At 39.6% G+C, this 19,965-nt stretch overlaps 1 protein-coding gene across 2 annotated transcripts; it reads left to right on the top strand.

Annotated features, from left to right (window-relative positions):
• Positions 1-779: 779 nt before the first annotated feature.
• LOC143849347 (uncharacterized) lies at positions 780-2,665 on the top strand. Of its 2 annotated transcripts, none has more exons than XM_077358343.1 (2): positions 780-920; positions 1,724-2,665. In XM_077358343.1, the coding sequence occupies exon 2, from the start codon at positions 1,749-1,751 to the stop codon at positions 2,433-2,435; it is 687 nt and encodes a 228-aa protein (XP_077214458.1). In that variant the 5' UTR covers positions 780-920; positions 1,724-1,748; the 3' UTR covers positions 2,436-2,665. The 2 variants fall into 2 exon arrangements, with proteins under 2 accessions (XP_077214458.1, XP_077214461.1); XM_077358346.1 differs by lacking the exon at positions 780-920 and adding an exon at positions 968-1,085.
• Positions 2,666-19,965: the final 17,300 nt, after the last annotated feature.

Below are 19,965 nucleotides of genomic sequence, written 5' to 3'. Positions count from 1 at the left end.
AAAATGAACAGCCCGAATCCAGATCTGACCATTACAAGGTAAAATCTTGGATCCCATTAGTAGGTAGATCCTGAACTACACCCTATATCCAATATAATTGAAGCCCAACGGGCATATCAAGTAGCCCAACCCATTTACTGTACGCATGAAGACTAAATTCTAATGGTGGGCCCTATATCGAAGGTAATTGAAGACCAATGGGCTTATCAAGTAGCCCAACCCATTCACCGTACGTATGATAGAGTGCAACTCGGGGAAGGTCGGGTCAGGTTGAAGGCCGACCTGATCTGAAAAATTAATATCTCAACCTGAATCCAACCCGATCCCGATCCAATTTCCCAATTCCGATGAAGTTGAGTCGGGTTGACCCGGTTATGGTGAAATCTTTCTCCTTCAGTATTTTTTTAGATAATGGAGATACTATTTTCACTCCCTCTGCAGTACGCATTCGCCCCTTACAACGTAAACAATAGGCAACTATAACGCTTCTTGACGTCAAATCATGTTAAAAAGGGAGGCAAATGTGTACTCCAGATGGTGAAAATATCATCACCCTACAGAAAAATGGTTTTTTTTTTTAAATGTTGGATTTTGATGCTGGTCGGGTCAACCCGAACCCGACTTGACTCGGGTTCAACTTCCTCGACTCGAACCCGGCCGACTCAAACACAACCCAATATGTGATTTTGTCGGTTTGAACCGCCCACAGTTTCACCACACGGTTGCCACATTATGCCACGTGTCAACATAGTATTGGATATAATCGTACAAAATTATTGTTTTTTTATTAAATTTTCTAACGTCTAGAACCTTCCATACAAAATTATTGGTTTTTATTTTACCCGCAATTTTTCTTTCTTTCTCAGATTCACTGCAAAAAATAAAAATAAAATCTTCCTCTTTTGCTTCTTAGATCCCAGGTCAGTGTTTTTTCCCCTCTTTTTCTTGATGGGTTTTTACAATATCTTGGTTTTTCCTTGTCAATTTTTCTCTAGGGTTTTTGGGTTTCATGGATTGGATCCTTTCTTTAATGCAAAAACCCTAAATTTCTTCATTTTATAACTGTTTGGGATTGCATTATGCAGGTAGAAATCTGTATTAATTTTTATTTATTTCGATTTTCATGTTCCTTCACAAATGATACTATTTGTGTGATATCTAAATTAGGGTTTTTGATTTTTTTTTTTCATTGTTTCGGTCCAAATTAGGGTTTTGAAAGCTGGTGGTGTTGATTTGTCTTGTTTCTATTTCTCTGATTTCTCTGTTTCGCTTTAGATTAGGGTCTTATAATTGTTGGTTGATTTGGGTCTAGGGTTTTGAAATTTATTGCTTTGTATTTATGAGTTGATTTTTCTTTTTGTTAATTAGGGTTTTGAGTCGTGATTAGTTAGGGTTTTATGTGATTTTTAGGCATTGAGAATTAGGGTTTTTATTGGAATCAACCCTTTTCAATTTTTATTTAGTGGGGCATTCAATTTATAATGATATCACTCTAAATTAGCCATTATCACATCATTTCCCTCTAAATCGTGCAAAGAAAATATTTTCCCAGGATTTTTTTTTCATCTGAAATGTTATTCTTGCAATCCAAACGGGGGTATGGGAGATCTAGGGTTTTTTCATCTCAATTTATTGGTTTGTATGTATGAATTGATATTTCTTTTGTTGAGTAGGGTTTTGGATTTTTTTCATGATTAATTAGGGTTTTTATGTGATTTTTCAGGCATTGGGAGATCTAGAATTTGTAGATGGCCAGTGGGTTTGGCGAATCTTCAAGCAAACCACCCGAAAATCCATCTTTCTCGGGGAGTAGTAGTAATGATTCAGCTAGTTTTGAATGCAATATCTGCTTTGAATTGGCCCAAGACCCAATTGTAACCCTTTGTGGCCACCTCTTCTGTTGGTCTTGTCTTTACAAATGGCTCCATATTCACTCTCATTCGCAAGAATGCCCGGTTTGTAAGGCCATCGTACAAGAGGAAAAATTAGTTCCTCTTTATGGTAGAGGAAAAACGTCCACAGACCCAAGGTCGAGGTCGATACCCGGCGTTCATATTCCTAATCGCCCCGCTGGACAACGACCCGAAACTGCCCCTCCCCCTGACCCAAACCATTTTGCTCCACATGGGTTTGGATTCATGGGGGGTATTGGGCCTATGGCGACCACGAGGGTGGGAAACTTCATGTTCTCTGCGGGTTTTGGTGGTCTTTTGCCATCTCTCCTTAATTTGTGTGTACATGGTTCGGCCTACACCAATGCATATGGTCCAACTGCCGGATTCCCTTCATGGTATATGAATCCATTTCATGGCGGCCATGTCCATGGTCATGGTTTTATGCAGCCTCCGACTCGAGGACATCAATCAGATTCTACTCTGACTTTGCTGTTGTTTTTTATTGGTATGCTTGCGATCATTGCTGTTCTTTCTTGGTAGATAAAATGTGGACATTGAAACTCATATCAATAACGGGTATCTTTGAAGTGTTTATAAATTTCTTAGACTCTGTTCTTAGGTTTAGTTTTAATTATTGTCAAGAAATTGTTCAGAACTTGCTTTATCTATAGTTTTTGGGCCATGTCATTTGTGGATTGTCAGCATCTGATGTCATGTTGATTGAATGCTTTCCTGAATATCATGCAATATCTTATTTTGAAGCTTCACTATATCAAGAGTTGTTGAACGAGGTGTTTTTTTTCCTTCTATTTGAATGATATTTTGGCCCTTTGCATATTTAATCATGCTTGTAGGCAAGGAAAAATCCAATGGATGTTCCAGATTATTTGATAGTGGAATGGTATTTTTAGTGTTAAACTGTTAGCAACTATTATGTGTTGGAGAAGGTGCTTTCTAGTTATTCTTCCAAGTGTAGGCTTGCACACCCGACATGATGATCACTGTTAGTGTGGTCCAACCATCTTAGCCATTAAATTTAGTCTTTCATTTATGTTGGACATGTATTATTTTTTCCTTTAGGCAATTTTTTATTTGATTCATTAACATTTTATTTAGACAAACTTCCAACAAGACTCTGAAAACTCTAATCCATCATCCTAATTCCCACATGAGGCTCACATTGTTTTAATGGGGCCAAATTAAGATTGAAGCCTTGGAATTAAGCCCATATGGCCTCCTTTACTAGGTCTTCGAAGGTTGAATCTGGTTCCCATAAAAAATGAAAACCCACTAATCAACCAGATTAGTGGGAAGAATATGATTTTTGAAACTAAAGGAATGAACGGGTGTTGGGGGAGAGGGTGTGGGGTGAAAATGGGCACACATTGTTGTCATATTCAGTGGGGTTTCATAATGAGAATCAGCAGACATTGTTGCCATATTTAGTACCCATTGCAATGAATGATTCAACAGAGGCCGAGGTGACAACTTTATTTATTGAAATTTACAAAAGGTTAGATGGAATATTGGTTTTAGAGGGGGATTCAGATAATGTAATAAGAGTTGATGAAAGGGGATAACATGGGACAATAGAGATTGGACCATTATGTGTCCGGAATGAGAGAAACGCGTAGTAGAGGGGGATTTGGCGAATATGATAAGTGTATGAAAGAGGATAAAACCGGACCATGGAGATTGAACCATTATGTGGGAGAGGTTAGAGAGATGGGTAGATGACATATAGGGAGCTTCACGCACATACCACAAAGTGTGAATGGGCTAGCTGGTTAGTTAGCAAAGTCACAATAAGGGTAGGTAGGAATGTTTTGTAGAGACGCCAAATGCTACTACCCAATGATGTTCGTTTGTATTTTTTTTTCATCATTTTTAATAAAAATTTTCTTCAAAAAAAATAAAAAAGCTAAAGCAATGAAAACTAGACGTACATGGTCTATACTTTCGTCCTTAAAGTAGAAGAGAGTGATTTGAAGATGAGATGAGAATTCCATAGGATATTCCTTATTACAATCCATTTGAAAACTAGAATTGAGTTAATTGACAACGATTGATGTCTTTGTAGTGGAAAGTAGGTGAAGCCCAATGCCCTAGTAATAGTCTTCTCAGTCTTCAAGTCATGATAAACAGAATGAGTAGGATAGAAGTTGACAACAACTCATGCACTTTCACTTGGGGGGAGGATTACATTGCTTAAATTAGTTCTGGCTGATTTTCTTATTTATTTCATGTCCTTGTTAACGTTATTCATAGACTAGAGAGACTTCAAAGAGATTTTCTTTGAAATGATAGTGAGGACAAAAGGAGGTACCATCTTGTGGAGTGCACAATTATTTGCAAGTCTTAAGAGAGAAGGTGGTCTTGTTATTTATAAGCGATGAGGGAGATGAACAATGCTTTACTTGCAAATTGGTTGCTGCGTTTTGTGATGGGAAGTCATTGAGAGAAGGTGATTGCCTCCAAGTAGATGTAGTGGGATGATTGGACTCCTGTGAATAGGTCCGACTGTCTTGGGTTCAGGGCTTGGAGGGAAGTGTCTAGGCTCTTGATGGAGTTAAGGAAAGGCATCTGATTCAGCACGAGGGTGGGCATCAGTTTTAGACTACGGAGAGATGCTTGCATTGCATTCTTTAACCATTCTCATGATTCTCACTTTGAAAGCGAGAATCAATTCTTATTCTTTGGAGTGCTTCCAGAATTAGAATCATGTTTTGTAACTCATTACTACGAATCATATTTTCTATTTCTTTGGAATAGAATCTTATTTTCTTGTCATCGAAAAAATTTAATTCTAGAGTACTAATTTGTGGGATATACAAGACAGGCATAATTTAATAAGAATGGATGCCTCAGTTTTTGAGTTTTGTACTGACTTAGATGGCACTTTATAATACAATTTACTACTTAAACAGAGAGAGAGAGAGAGAGAGAGAGAGAGAGAGAGAGAGAGAGAGAGAGAGAGAGAGAGAGAGAGAGGGAGAGAGAGAGAGACACTAGAGCAACCAGACTAAATTAAATGATTTCACAGAAAAACATAAACTGATTAAACAATTGAGATCAATCAATTGGATAGATTTTTAGTGTTTGAAAATTGCTGGAGCTTTGCAATGTAACCAAAATAGCTAGTCCGAGATCTTGACACAACCCTACAATGTTTGGAATGTGCCGGAATTTGGCTATGTCATCATCTGATACACCACTGGACAAACCCAACGGTCAAGGTGAAGCTACTTTAACGGAGGTCCAATGTTTCAGATCTAGCTATAGTTAATTTTATGACTTTTTTTCCAATCCTTCTGCCTATTGCAAATGGGCTTTGGTGTGGTTTTTGGTTCTTGCGTATCCATTTTAAATCAAGATAGACGAATCTGTCATAAGTTAAAAGCCAATTCTTGTCAAAGGTTTATGCAGGCACATACTGATTTTGATTTAATATGGTTGTGCGTGAACTCAGCTTTAATGATTTTGTTGATTACCTTATATTGGTTCTCTCTAACAATTAGGAAAACAAAACAGAACACAACGTGCTATTTGTAATATAGTCTTACTGATATTTTTTTTAAGAAAAGAAAACTAATCAAAGAGTGAGAATCCCACTGCCACCGCCTCCCTCCCCCTCCAATAGTCAACTGGAAAACAATTGACGATGGAGAGTTCATAGAAAAAAGAGATCATAGTGGCACTGCTCTCGCCAGTTTGAGCTGCTTTCTCCAAGAGAATTTGGAAAACAATCGACCAACAATCGTAAGACCCTATGACCCTTGTCTGTTATATGAGAATCCCACTGCCACCACCTCCCTCCCCCTCCAATAATCAACTGGAAAACAATCGACATTTCATTATGTTGGAGATGTCCTTTGTCCGCCCTCATGGGGTGGATAAGAGGATTTGGAGATGCCTTTCGAAGGTCTTTCTTTCCTGTTGGCTTCTTCCACTGTCGGTTTATTACGGGTAGGTTGTTTAGATAAGATTCTCATTTTGGACAACAATAGAGAAGAGTGAGAAGAAACAATAATAAGAAAAGAGTAGTCCATGCAATTACACTTAGGGTTATGCATTCTCACCTAGGGATGCAATTAAACCTTAGCGTTAGCAAATAATTAGAATTATTCCTTTTCCCGGTCTAAAACCTTAAACCCCAACTTTTCTTCTTCTTTTACCCCATCTTATCTCACCCTAAATCCTACACCCATCTTATCTCACTCAAAATCCTCAAACGCCCCTATCTCGGACATTAAAAACCTCCCCACAAACCCTGCACCCACCATCCCCATACCTAAATTCCGAAACTTCTTCCCCAAAAATTCCTCCCTCACCCAAGATACCTTGATCCTAATTTAAATCTACCATGTGCCTCTTGATTTTGCCCAAAACCTTTGTTTGCACCTTCCTGACATACATATGTACCTTTTTGGCATACGTTTGCACCCGTCCAAACGTATTCAAAATCTAGTAGAAATATTTTTCCAATCTAATTACATATTTTAGAGTCTAAAACCCTAATTTTACCCTTCCTTTTCACCCTTGTTCTCAAATCTATTTTCTTACAACCTTAAGTCACCTATATTTAGCAATTTCTTTGAGAACCAAATGGTCAAATTGAGAACCTGATTTTTTTACAAGAGGCATATTGTAATTATTATGGGATTTGTGAGATTTTTGCACATGGGAATTGAATCACTTTCTTGGGAGTTGCTAAAAATTCAGAATTATGAGATTTATGAGTTTTCTATTCTTGAATTCTTGCATGCTTTTATGTGGACGTGTTAAAATTAATTTTGCTCATGAAATATTGTAACTTCTCCAACTATGGTCATATTTTCGTAATGGACTCACATTGAACCTCTCTTAATGATTCTCATTTCTCATATTTAACAAAAAATGAGATCAGTAAAGGAGGAAACATTCAATTTTACAGCCTTGTATATTTTCAAAAAGAAAAAAGAAAAAAGAAAAAAACTATGGTCATATTTTCATGCCATAACCCTAGAATTTTATTGCTGTCTAGATTTGTTACTTTCTTTCCGTCATTCAACCCATTTTTTCTTTGAGTTTCCGAGTTCTAATTCTAGTTTCTAAGCAACCCTTCTCAGTTGTGAATCATCCTACGTCACACTGCTATGAGACTTGGCAAGCATTGCTAAAAGCTCCAAGGTTTTAAATTTCGGTTTCGGTTGGCATGGAAATGGAAACATTTCATTTTTTGTGGAAATCTTGTAAAATCACGGAAACGTATGGAGACGTATGCAAATGATGAAATATTTTAACATTTTAAATAAAACATGTGCAAATGATGAAATTTTAAGAGAAACATTGAGAATTGCTAGAATAAGCACAAATACATACTTAGAAACCATCACAGAAGCAACAAAGCCATCCATAATGGCTTAATCACTTTGAACACCCAGTGACATGCATTGTTGCGTATGTCTAGGATAGTAAAGTCGATAAAGAAGTACAATGTAAAGAAGTATAATCCCTTTCAAAAAAAAATGTAAAGAAGTATAATAAAGTACAATGAGCAGTCTCCCCTCTATGGATCTTCAACTCTATGTCAGTACCACAGAGTTACGAGGTTTTATCTGTCCCTGGCCAATCTGACATCCCATGCATAAGATACAATTACTTTGATGTGTTGTCTAGTGATGTTGCCTACCGAATCTCTACATTAATGAAATGAAATGAAATGTAAATAATAACTTCTTTTCATTTTTTTATCGATCTGGCCATTTCGGTCGAATTTTGGGAATTTCTGTTGAATTTAGGGATCTCGGTTGAATTTCATTCAAAACTTTCGGGAAATAATGAAGTAAAAATATATTATTTACGTTTCGGTGGGGATGGAAATGGAAATATTTTGTTCATTTCGAGGAAATTTAAAATCATGAAAAGCTCTGTCAGGAAGCAAGCTCTTGTGAATATGACAGGTGCGGAAGTGGGCAAAGCCGGAACTGGCTAAAGAAATCGAAGGAAAAAATTTGTTGTGCAACTTCATGCGCAAGGGTGCATAACTATTCTGGGGATTGGCAAACATTGACAGAAAGGGGAAGAAGAGCACGTAGGAAGAAACTGCCAATGCTACCATTCAAAGAAAAAAAAAAGAAAAAAAGAAATTGTCCATGCAGTGGGTTTTAATTGGATGGTAGTGGCAGAGATTATCATTACTCCTGATATGTTGATGAAGAAAAAAGTGGCTAATATGCGTTTCCTATGTCGAGAGCTGAAGCATCAATAAATTCATATATTCAGTCATTGTAAGGTGGTGGCTAAGGTTTGTGGTGTTTTCTCCGCTTGCCTCAGCTTGTCATGGGTGTTCTCGGCTGAATTGGAGACCTGCCTAGGAAGTGGGTAATTTGTTTCCTTGGGAATAGCGGGAAGATTCTCTGGAGGATCACCTGTTTACGGGGGTTTTTGAATGAAAGAAATTGCAGAATTTTGAAGGTAAAGATTCTTGGCTAAATGGGTGACATAGATGCTACTTTTTGGTCTGCCTTAACTGATTTAACTACCAAAGAAGTAAAAGAACTTGACATTGTGCATATAACCGAGTTTGGCGGTACCGTTTAGTACATCAAAAACTGAGTAAAATCTGTTGTTGGTGATAAGAAATACATAGTTGTGAATGGTGGATTTACAATATTTCTAGTAGTACATTGAGGCTACTGTCAGGCAAAATTTGAGTTACAAGGCTACTGACAAGCAAAATTTAAGTTCTATTTTACATAGTGAATCGAAAAGGGTGTTTGTACTTTGTCCTGTGTCTCAGAGTTTAGTTTGAAGTTATGGAGATATCAATCTCATATGCCCCATTTCATGCTCGGATATATATCTAGCAGTATACTTGTCTATGTATTTTCCCCATTGGGTAATCAAGCATTTAGGTGTAGTCGCAGTAAGTCATCTTAGTGACAGCCATGGAGTCACTAAAGTCTCAAAGTTGCCAGGGCCTTTAATCTGACTTCTACATGACTGATACCGAAATTCTTTCTCACTATCTGCATTTGCAAGAAAAGTGGTTCAGGTTAAACTCTGGATCAATTATGTCCATCATAGAGCTGGCTTGTGTCCTTTCATGTCTCTCAGAAGAAGCAGGAGGTACCCTTGATAGTTTCTCTTAGAAGCAGGAGGCTCGTATGATCCCTTTAATTGCATTTTCATATGGATTCAACCCTTCTCCATGTGAGGTGCGGGGAGCATTCTCATTTCTCTTTCGGAAGAGGGTAGTCTAGCTTGTGGTTCTTTGTGTGTCACAACATTTATTCAATTGGGCCTGCTTCATTCATCTCCAGGACCTCCTAAACTGACCTCTATTTGCCCTTTAAATATGTCGTACCCTCTAAAATAACTGCCAGATGCCCCCTATTTGCCCTCTTTCGTTGTTACTATTTTTATTAGGATGTAATTTCCGTCGATAACTTCGTTTTACTTCCGTACCTGTTCCCAAGTTTCTTTAACCTGTTCTCAAGGGTCCATTTGGATGCCACAAAAAGTAGGATTGTAGATGGAAAGAAGGATTTTTTCCCCATCAAAAGCAGTTAATGGTCTGTTTCGCGTCCACGAAAAGTGTTTTTTTTTTAAATGCGAATAAATCCTTGTCTCGCCCCTTATATTTTGTGCTTATACTGAGGAAAAGGGGGAAATCCTCTCTCGGTAATTGGATTTCTCTGCCTTCTCTTACTACGGGTTTTTTTATTTTAAAGGAAGATCAACTCAACTCAACAAAGCCTTTGTTCCAAACTAGTTGGGGTCGGCTAAATGAATCCTTTAGAAAAATTGCAAGAAGAAGGTGAAAGGAATCTACCCAGCTCTAAATCCTGGCTCTAGTTGGGTTCTTCTACGTGGATCATTTTCTTCCATTATAATCTATCCAAGGTCAAGTTCTCTGTTATGTTCCTAGCTATCAAGTCTTTCCTCACTGTTTCTACCCAAGTTGTTTTCGGTTTGCCCCTACCTCTTTTTACTCCATCAATTTGGCATGAGTCGCCTCTTCTCACCGGAGCATCCAAAGGCCTACGTTGGATATGCCCAAACCATCTTAAGCAGTGCTCTCTCATCTTCTCCTCAATTGGTGCCACCACCACCTTTCTACGAATGTCTTCATTTTTTAATTCTATCTAACCTTGTGTGGCCGCACATCCATCTAAGCATTCGCATCTCCGCTACACTCATCTTATGCACATGTTGCTTCTTGGTGGCCTAACATTTTGAGCCGTATAGCATGGCTGGCCTCACAGTTGTCTGATAAAACTTTCCCTTCAACTTGGTAGGGATTTTACGGTCGCACAGAACTCCTGAGGCAAGCTTCCACTTCAACCAACCTGCTCTTATTCTAAGGTTAACATCCTCTTCAATCTCTCCTTCCTTATGTATAATTGAACCAAGATAGCGAAAGATATCCCTTTTAGGTACCTCCTGTCCAGTCATACTTACTAGATCCTCGTCCCGCATCCTTACATTACTAAAGTTGCACTCCATATACTCTGTCTTGGTCCTACACAGTCTAAAACCTTTAGATTCCAAAGTAGTTCCCCATAACTCTAACTTAGCATTTACTCCAGCTTTGGTTTCGTCGATTAATACTATGTCATCTGCAAATAACATACACCATGGTACCTCATCCTGCGTAAGCTCATCCGTAACTAGCGTAAAAAGATAAGGGCTTACAGCTGATCCTTGGTGCAGTCCTATTGTAATTGGAAACTCACTAGACGTGCCATCCGTGGTTCTGACACTAGTTACTGTCCATCGTACATATCCTTAATCATATGTTGATATTTAGTAGGCACTTTTTTCCTTTCAAGAACCCACCGCATAACACTCTTGGGAACCCTATCATACGCTTTCTCCAAATCAATGAAAACCATATGAAGGTCCTTTTTATTTTCTCTGAATCTCTCCATTAACCGCCTAATCAAGAAGATAGCTTCCATAGTCGATCGTCTAGGCATGAAGCCAAACTGATTCTCTGACACCTTAATCTCTTTTCTTAGTCTATGCTCAATTACCCTCTCCCCGGTAATTGGTGTAACTCTGAAAATCTATTTTAGAGGAAGATCGAAGCTGAAATTTCTGCTGCAAGCATGACAAGTAACATGAGAGAAAGCCATATCTTCTTTCTCTCTGGAGCATTAATAAGATCAAATGAAACGAAAACGGGAAGGAAAGCCATTTTACAGCTAGAAAGAAAATGACTTTTACAGTCAGCAAGAAGATGGAAAAAAAAGGCACACGTTCAGATATTCATCAGAAACCAGCCTAGATATCGAAATTAACAAAGAAAAAACCAATAAAAAGGGAAAGAAAGAAACCCGGATGGTATTTCATTGCACTCATTTGACAAGATTCATATCCAAGGTCGAAATTAACAAAGAACTACCCATAAAAAGAGAAAAATAAAGAAACCCGGATGGGGTGTCATCCGCCTTGTTTGTTGTGATTCATCTTCTGGTAGTGGTGAATGGAGTGGATAGAGAGGGAGAGATGTTTGCAGCTATTGATTCCTGCAACCGATGTAATCTACAAGCGCAAGAACGACCAAAGGATGCGGCCGATTCCCACAGCTGGTGTTTGCCGGGAGAAAGGAGATCGTGATAGGGTTTCAAAAGTGTTTTGAGTTTTTCTTTTTCCCTTTCTAAACTTGAAAACCAAACAAATATGGGAATTGGAAAATTTAGCCATCTCTTCCCTTCCCTTCCCCTATCGGCCACATCATCTTACCATTTCCATTCTGAACAGGTTGGGGTTGGGGTTGATGTTATTTCGCGTTGATTGTTGTTCATAGAAGCATAAACACTTGTGACCGTATCAAGAAAAAAAAATGTCAATTAGCAAGTTGGTGTGTACTTTGGCGGAAGGAGGAGGAATCTTTGGATCATTTATTATTACATCGTCCATTTTCCTATAGCCTTTGGATGGATGCTATCAAGCCTTTTGGAGTGTCATGGGTATTTCAAAAGAATATCAAGGTGGTCTTACTCCATTGGGGTGGCAGTCTTTTTGGTAGCATGGGGCAATCTATATGGAAGTTAGTTCCTTATGTTCTGATTTGGAACATTTGGAATGAGTGAAAAAATAGGGTTTTTGAAGAAAAGGAGGGGGATGGTAGCAAATTGCTCTTGATATCAAGCTTGCTCTAATAGCTTGGACAAGAGAAAAAGTTGGTCTTTTTTACAGTGTTGGGGAATTTCTCAGAAACTAGCATTCGGTTCTTACAGAAAAGAAAAGAAGTGAAAATCACTCCTCAGTGGAAGGTTCCTCCGGTGGGTTGGGTCAAGCTGAATTTTGATGGAAGCTCTATCGGCAACTCGGGTTGTGCCGGTATTGGTGGTTTGATTCGTGATGCTAATGGTATTGTATTGATATCATTCTTGGGCCCGGCTGGCTTTTGCGATGCTAATGAAGCTGAAGTGTGGGCTCCACTGTTTGGTCTAAGATGATATGTGAAACATAGCTTGCGCCCTCTTATATCATCGGAGGTGACTCGTTGAATGTGTTAGCTTGGGCATCGAGTAAGAGTAGGGGACCGTGGAAGCTTGGTAACATTACTGCTGAGATTAGGGATCTGGTTCGTGTTATTTGTCCTCAAATCCAACACATGAGAAGATCTGCCAATGAGAAGGTTGATAGCTTAGCAAAGGATGTGGTGAATTTGGCTGGGAAAACCCAAGCAATGCCAAATCTGCTTAAAAGATTGTCTCAGATTTACGAGCAACTTTACAAAGAATGAAGTTATGGTCCACTGATTCCCCTGGCCTCTAAACATAGAGCACAATGGTATATGATCATAATTTTATGCTTTCGCAAGAAGTCAGCAGTCTGAATTCTTTCAAGGAAGGCCGCCCCACCAAAAGTGCATACCCACCGTGGTGCATGGATTGACCAATCACTGGCTACTTTGGGAGACTCAGGGCTAGACATAAGATGGTGATAGGACTGAACTGAGAAGTCCCCAGAAGAATTCCAGATCCAAGCCCTTTTATCCTCCTCGTCCTGTTTAATGTAACTTGCCTCTAATAGCTCAAGAAGTCTTGCGATATTGGTCTCATCCTCTTTGTCGGGATCGCTCACAGGCTCGAGGAATTGAGAGAGAATTTCTCTAAAAATTTTTAACATATTTTCTCTGAGGGTTCGATTCTTGATTCGTCGTGATTCGATTTTCGCAAGCCTCGCATCCAACATTGCTTCCAAGGCTTGTTCTTCTAAGGACGACCCATTCTTGTTTCATGTAGCCATGTAAAAAGCCTTCAAATCCTTGATACCAAGTTCGTTCTTTTAAAGATGTGCGAGGTATATTTCTCCCTAAAAACAAGAAAATAGAGAAGATGATAGAGAATGAGAGAAGCAATGGGTTAATCCGAGGAAACTCAGACCTGCAATGTGCTGCAACACTGCTGCAACACTCTGATTATTTCCTTGCTGAATTGTCAGACATCTACATTATATAGAAATTGGAGAATGTAAAGTAGGAAATATAAATCAACAAAATAAGAAAAGAAAATTAAGGAAACATATTAGAATATAGAAATAGCATTAATATGGAAACTAACTAGGGAAAAGTGGTTCTAACAAGTATTAGCATGAAGGCAGAGATGTAGATAACGCCAATGTTGCCATACTATCCGAGGAGAGGATGAGATAAAGAGGCGTCGAGCTCATGAAGAAGTGTTTGTACCCATGATATCTCGACAACAGTATTTGCAAGAGCTCTGTACTCTGATTATGTGCTATAGCGGGCAACCATTTGTTGCTTGCGGGAACTCTAGAAAATAATTCTAGAACCGAGGTATACACAAGTATCGTAGAATCCTCTTGCTTGCGGCCGAATGTTATGTGGTAGGGCGGCAAAGAAATTTGCAAACTTTATTCACAATGGAGATGTCTGGGGGTGAGAGATAGGTATTGAAGAGCTCCAAATACGTTTTTTTCCTGGCATCAGAGAGGACCATGCCTCTAAACCGAGATGAATGAAGGGCTGAGGCTATAGGCATCGAACAAGGTTTGTTGCCATCCATATGAGTGAGGCAAAGGAGACCAGTAATATAGCAGCTTTGGGATAAGTAGAGGCTCACGGAATATGGATGAACTTCTATTATGAGGAAAAAGTGGAGGGGACCAAGGTCTTTAATAGTAAACTCAGTACCCAATTGATGGGGGCTCTTCTGGCATATCCTTTCGCCACATTAGGAGACCAGCCAATGGAGTAGCGGATAATTTGGCTAAAAGCGGAGTGCATTGGAGGCCTTTGAGCAATATGATTTTCTCCTTCCCTGATGCATTGTTTTTATATTTTTTCTTTGTATATAGCTTGTATATTCTTGCTCTTCTCTGTTTTTTTTTTTTTTTTTTTTTTTTGACCTCCTTGGTCTTTTTAATGAAATTCTTAAATAGATAGGGTGTCCACAAAAAATCAGCTCCATAGGATCATCCCAACCTTACGATTTGTGGAGGTAAAATGGATGTGTATAAACCTTCACAAATCTGTCAATTTTTTGCCTCCACGGTTCGAAGGGTTAGGATGATCCTATGAAGCTGATTTTCTGGACACACCCTATCTATGTGAGGGCCCATCAAATGAATGCTTTGGATCACCCAAACAATGTGGGCCCCCACTGTATTTTAAGCTAGTGTGTAGATAACTTATCTACATAGAAAACCGTTTTCTCAATTAAAAATATCAATCTAACTTGGAGCACTAGGCAAACACCTTCATCGAAATGTGTGGCCCAAAATTTAGCCATTTATACTTGATTGAACGGCTAAGATTAATTTCACTGAAAAATAGTGGTGCTAACTAATCCACTTCAGATGGTATCCGCTTATATCTTAGTTGGGATACATTTAAACCATTATTTGTTAGATCAGATTCAGAGTGTTCTTCAGATCCTACTCCCCCGTGTGTCGGTCACAATCCATTTTAAAACAGACCGTCCATCTAAGTTTCATCGGCCCTACTTATAATATAGACAAGTAGGTTTTTAAAAAGAAGTTATTGTGTATGCGATTTAACAATTTAATTTTGTCAGATAATTAGTCTGTTATATGGAGTTTTTATATGATGCCCGATCCTGAGAATCACAAGCCCTTGATTTTTCATCAGGTGTTTTGACCAGATCAAAAATCAAGGGCTAGGTGGTTTGCCCCTTGTTGCTTTGACGGTCGGGCATCATATAAATTCTCCTGTTATATGATACTCTATGCTTCTAAATAGATAAGGCTTGTAAACAATAAAACTAATCTAAATCGCATACAAGAAACCCCATGGGTTGCAAGAATTTTGTGGAAAAGTTTGGAAAGGAAAAATATTTATAGAAGTTCCAACCTTTCTTACACATGCAAATAGATGAGTTGAACCAACCCTGTTAAATTTTTACTTAGAGGGGCCCTCAATTTATGATAATATCCCTTTAAATTAACAATTATCATATTATTTCCCTCCAAATCGCAGAAAGAAAAAAATTCTAAGAAATATTTTTCCATCAGAAATGTTTTTCTTGCAATCCAAACAGGGCCTAAAGTCGAAAGAGGGCAAGGTCCCAACCGCGGCACAATGGGTTAATTTGCTGGTGAGAGTTTTTTAGGAAATGTAATAACCTTTTGACAGCTCTTTCAATACTAACACAAGATGGATTAGTGAAAATATCAAAACATAGTTGTGCTGATATCATTTCCCTAGAAAAATTGGAACATATTTATAAATGAGGAATGCTTCATTGAAGGGAGCCTTTGCAAAAATGAGATGAGAGGGCTCTCCCATTGGCTTTACGTAACTTTTACATTTTTTAGAGTGACAGTGAAGCCAATGGGAGAGCCATTTCATCTCATTTTTGCAAAGGATCCCTTCAGTCTAGCATTCCTCATTTATAAAATAATATAATAAAATCAGCTTCATTCAAGACTTTATCAGGCGCTCTTAGTTTTTGATTTTTTCCCTCCCAAGGTGGAAACCGAAATATCTTCCTTGTGTTATCTGTACGGAGCCTAACTTACCGACATACACGGGAAGAGGGGAAAGAATATAAACTTTTTGAATCTGTGTTAGAGAAAGACAATACACATTTGAATCCGTGTACACGCGCTTCGAGAGGTGGTACGAGGTGACTACTACTAGACCTGGCAAAAGCGACCCGTGCCCGTGGGTCGACCCGACCCACCTGCAAATTTGCGGGCACGGGTCTGAGTTTTAGTGACCCGTCAAAACTAACCCGCGGGTGATCCAACCAGCAAAAGCAAGGGTCGGGTCGAGTCAACCCACGGGCACCCGCAAGTCACTTGGCTTTTTTAAGGGTGGTGATTTTGTTATGATAATCTAGTTAGATGGCTTTTTTTTCTAATGAGGATGGTGATTTTGTCATGCTAATCTATTTTTTAAGGGTTTGATGCCTGAATAGGTTATGGCTGGCACCATAGAATATAAATAGGTTGTGGCTAGCACCATAGGTTGATCCCAACCCTCCGATTTGAATGTTAGAGGGTTGATCACTTGATCCTAACCCTCTATAGATCGGAGGGTTAGGATCAACCTATTGAAATGATTTTTGGGGCACAACCTATTTAGGCTGTGGGCCATCTAATGGACGGTTTAGATCATCCCACGGTGCCGGCCATACCCCCCTCATCAAAATCCAGTGACAACATTTTAAAAAATAAACAATTGTTTGAATTTGCGGGTGACCCGCGGGTTGACCCGGCCCACCCGTGGGCCGCGCGGGTCACCTAAATTCTGACCCGCAAAAATGCGGGTCATCTCCTGACCCGACGCATGTGACCCGCACCCGCATCACCCGCGGGTTGACCCGGCCCGGCCCGACCCACCCGTTTGCCAGGTCTAACTACTACGGCCTCTGTAACTTTTATTTTATTTGCTTTCAAAGTCATTGCGATTTTGCGAGGGAGGATAATAAGTAGGGCCCACGCCTTATTTGAGGATCCAAACAATTCATTTGCTGGGCCCAACTTAAATGCGCTTTGCCTAGAAAATCGTATCTATAGTGTGATTCTAACCTTCCTAGACATTATTGAACCTTTCTACAGATGGGAGGGTTAGGATTATCCTATGTAGATGATTTTCAGTTGATTGGCTATTTAAGTTGGGGCCAAACAAATGAATGGGTTGGATCAACGAATAATGTGGACCCCATAATTTTTAATGAAAATATATACGTAAATGATATATTCACCCCCTTTCTTCCTAAGCCACCCCCTTGTAGTGTAAAAGAGTAGTCATAAATACACTAGAGGGGTGGCCCAAGGAAGAAAAGGGATTGAATATAGGGAAAACTACTAGAAATCCCCTTGATAAAAACATATCTACACAAATCCCCCAAAAAATTTCGTAATTACCATTACCCCATAAATAGCTTTTAATTTTGCCTATTACCCATTTTACCCTTTCTTATGTCACCTTGCAAATCCCTAAAATCTCTCCATCCATTAATCTCTCTCTCTCTCTCTCTCTCTCTCTTAATTGAGAAATTTTAGCCGTACATAACGTGCAGCAGAAAAAAGTACAGTGGGCCCACATTCTTTTGGTGATCCAAGCCATTCATTTGTTGTAAATACAGTGAGCTCACTTTATTTTAGTGATCTAAGCCATTCATTTGTTGTTCCCTGACGTGGATAGGAAGTGCCAAAATATCTCCTCCGTAGGATGATCCTAACCCTCTGATTTGTTTAGGTTTAAAATGGGGATTGGAGGGTTGGAGGTCATTTTCTGGGCACATCCTATCCACACCAGGGACCAACAAATGAATGCTATGGATCACCAAAATAATGTGGGCCATCGTATTTGTGGTCTGCACGTGCCTGCCCGCCGTCCTATATAATTTCTCAGAGAGAGAGAGAGAGAGAGAGAGAGAGAGAGAGAGAGAGAGAGAGAGAGAGAAGGGACATCTCTATGGGGTCCCTATGGTTGGGAGTGTGAGAGTTAAGAAGGGGATGGATTGATGGATGGAGAGGTTAGAGAGAGAGAGAGAGAGAGAGAGAGAGAGAGAGAGAGAGAGAGAGAGAGTTCAAACGATTAATGGATGGAGAGATTTTAGGGATTTGTAAGGGTGATATAAGGGTAAAATGGGTAAAAGGCAAAATTAAAATCTATTTAGAGCCCTATTGGTAATTAAGAAAATTTTGGGGTCATTTGGGTAGATAACTTTTTATTTGGGGGGTTTTAAATAGTTTTCGCTTGAATATATCACTTCCCAAATACATATACACTAGAGGGGTGAGCCCCACTACTTATTGGATTATAGCCTGAAAATTAAGTCTATCAGATTATTTCATTCTGGTTTCTACTAATATTGTGGTTGTCCAGTGGATGGTTAGGATCTCTTATCTCATCAGTTAAAATTTTTTGGATTTGTGCATGAGAAAAGTACGGAATGTGGGCACATGTTTCGAGGAATGATTTCGCACACCTTTTAAAACAAGAATGAAACACGGGCGATTCTTCAAAATCGGGTGGGAAAAACACCCCAATATCCTTCTGACATCATCAGGACCAAGATGGGGTCCTCGTATGTTGGTCCTCATCATTCACTTTTTCTTTGTTTTACTAGTTTCTTCGGAGGGAAAACCCCTGTATTTAATGCATCTCACTCCCATTTACGTTTGGCACGATGCACGAGGTTTCGTTGGGTTTGTCTGAATGTGTATTTGAACAAACAGAAGCTTGGGTTTGTTTAGATCCTGGCCGTCGGAAATAACTGCAGACGGAAGGATGCTTGACACGTCGTAAATAAACTTTTCCAAACGGTGGTGGCTTTGTTGACAGCTGTTTTGGTTTGGATTCGGATTTCCCTTTAAACCCAGAGTCCTTTGGGTTTGTTTAAATCTTCACCGACGCCAATATACATAGACGGTCGGATCCACGACACATGGACATCTACATGGAACAGTGGTGTCCTTTTCTAATACCGCCGGAGTTACTAAAAAATTTAAACCAATACCATCCCACTCTTTGCGCTCCCCTCTCATTTCAACCGTTTCCATCTCTCCGTATTCACCATCTTCTTCATTTGAACTCTCGCCTTTCTACAGTTTGTTCAACCCACCCTTGCATTTGTTCATCAAACTCCCTCTATTCATCAAATCCTCTCCCGCCAAAACTAAAGGCAAATGGCCCCGAAGAAATCTAAGAAGGCTGCACCAACTCCTCAGGTCCTTCCTGTGGAATCACCAGTGAAGCAGGGAAGGAAGAAGAGAGAGGTATGAATGATTTTTTTTCATGTTCCATGCTACACTGTAACTGTAAGTAACGTGATATCTGAAAAGAAATGGCGGGGACCCACAGGAGTGTAGACACCCCATTTTGACCGTGCCCTGCACCTCCATGTTTTGTGCTTAACTTTCCCAAATCAGTGCGTTAGGGTCCCAAATTGCACCCTGAGCTAGCTTAGGGTCCCACCAAGGTCCCTGTGAAATTTCGTCAAGATCCGACCACGTTTGCCTAGCGAACGAGCTAAGTGTAGACACCCCATTTTGACAGGACCCTAAACCCGCGTATTCGAATGAAATCCCGAGGTCAGGCGGAAAATGAATGAATGTGGGGCCCGCTGATATGGGACCCGATTGTGTGGGGCCCGCTTGTGTGGAACCCGCTTGTGTGGGGCCCGCTGATGTGGGATCCGCTCGTGTGGGGCCCGCTCGTGTGGGACCCGCTTGTGTGGGGCCCGCTAATGTGGGGCCCGCTTGTATTCAAAGAGATAAAAAGGACATCATCATTTTCTTTAGATTTTTGCATGATTTTTAAGCATTTAAATGATTTTAATTCATTATTAAATGTGTATGCTTAAAATCACGATCTGCATGAGTGTTTCAAATCCGTTTCGTCCCAAAATTTAATACGATGTTCTACTTGAATAGAGTAAAATAACTGTCAGATCGGATCGGACATTGGATCAAAGGTTTTCAAAAATTTGAGTGAAGAGTGGTATTTTATTTAAAATAAGGGTGAGTCTTAGCCTTGCTTCCCCCTTTGCAAGGGCAATGATAAGGTTACTTGGAGCCCATTTTTGTGTGTGTTTGGGAGACCCGCCCGGTCTCATTCTCTCGTTAGTCCTCT

Source organism: Tasmannia lanceolata, unplaced genomic scaffold, assembly GCF_043159265.1.
Source record: "Tasmannia lanceolata isolate RefF3 unplaced genomic scaffold, GAP_Taslan_0.1 ptg000018l, whole genome shotgun sequence".
Taxonomy (NCBI): Eukaryota; Viridiplantae; Streptophyta; class Magnoliopsida; order Canellales; family Winteraceae; genus Tasmannia; species Tasmannia lanceolata.
The sequence above is the reverse complement of the archived record's forward strand: the minus strand, read 5'-3'. Positions and strand labels throughout refer to the sequence as shown.

Excerpts from the sequence above, each read along its gene's own strand:
- LOC143849347 (XM_077358343.1), top strand. The coding sequence starts at position 1,749 with ATGGCCAGTGGGTTTGGCGAATCTTCAAGCAAACCACCCGAAAATCCA.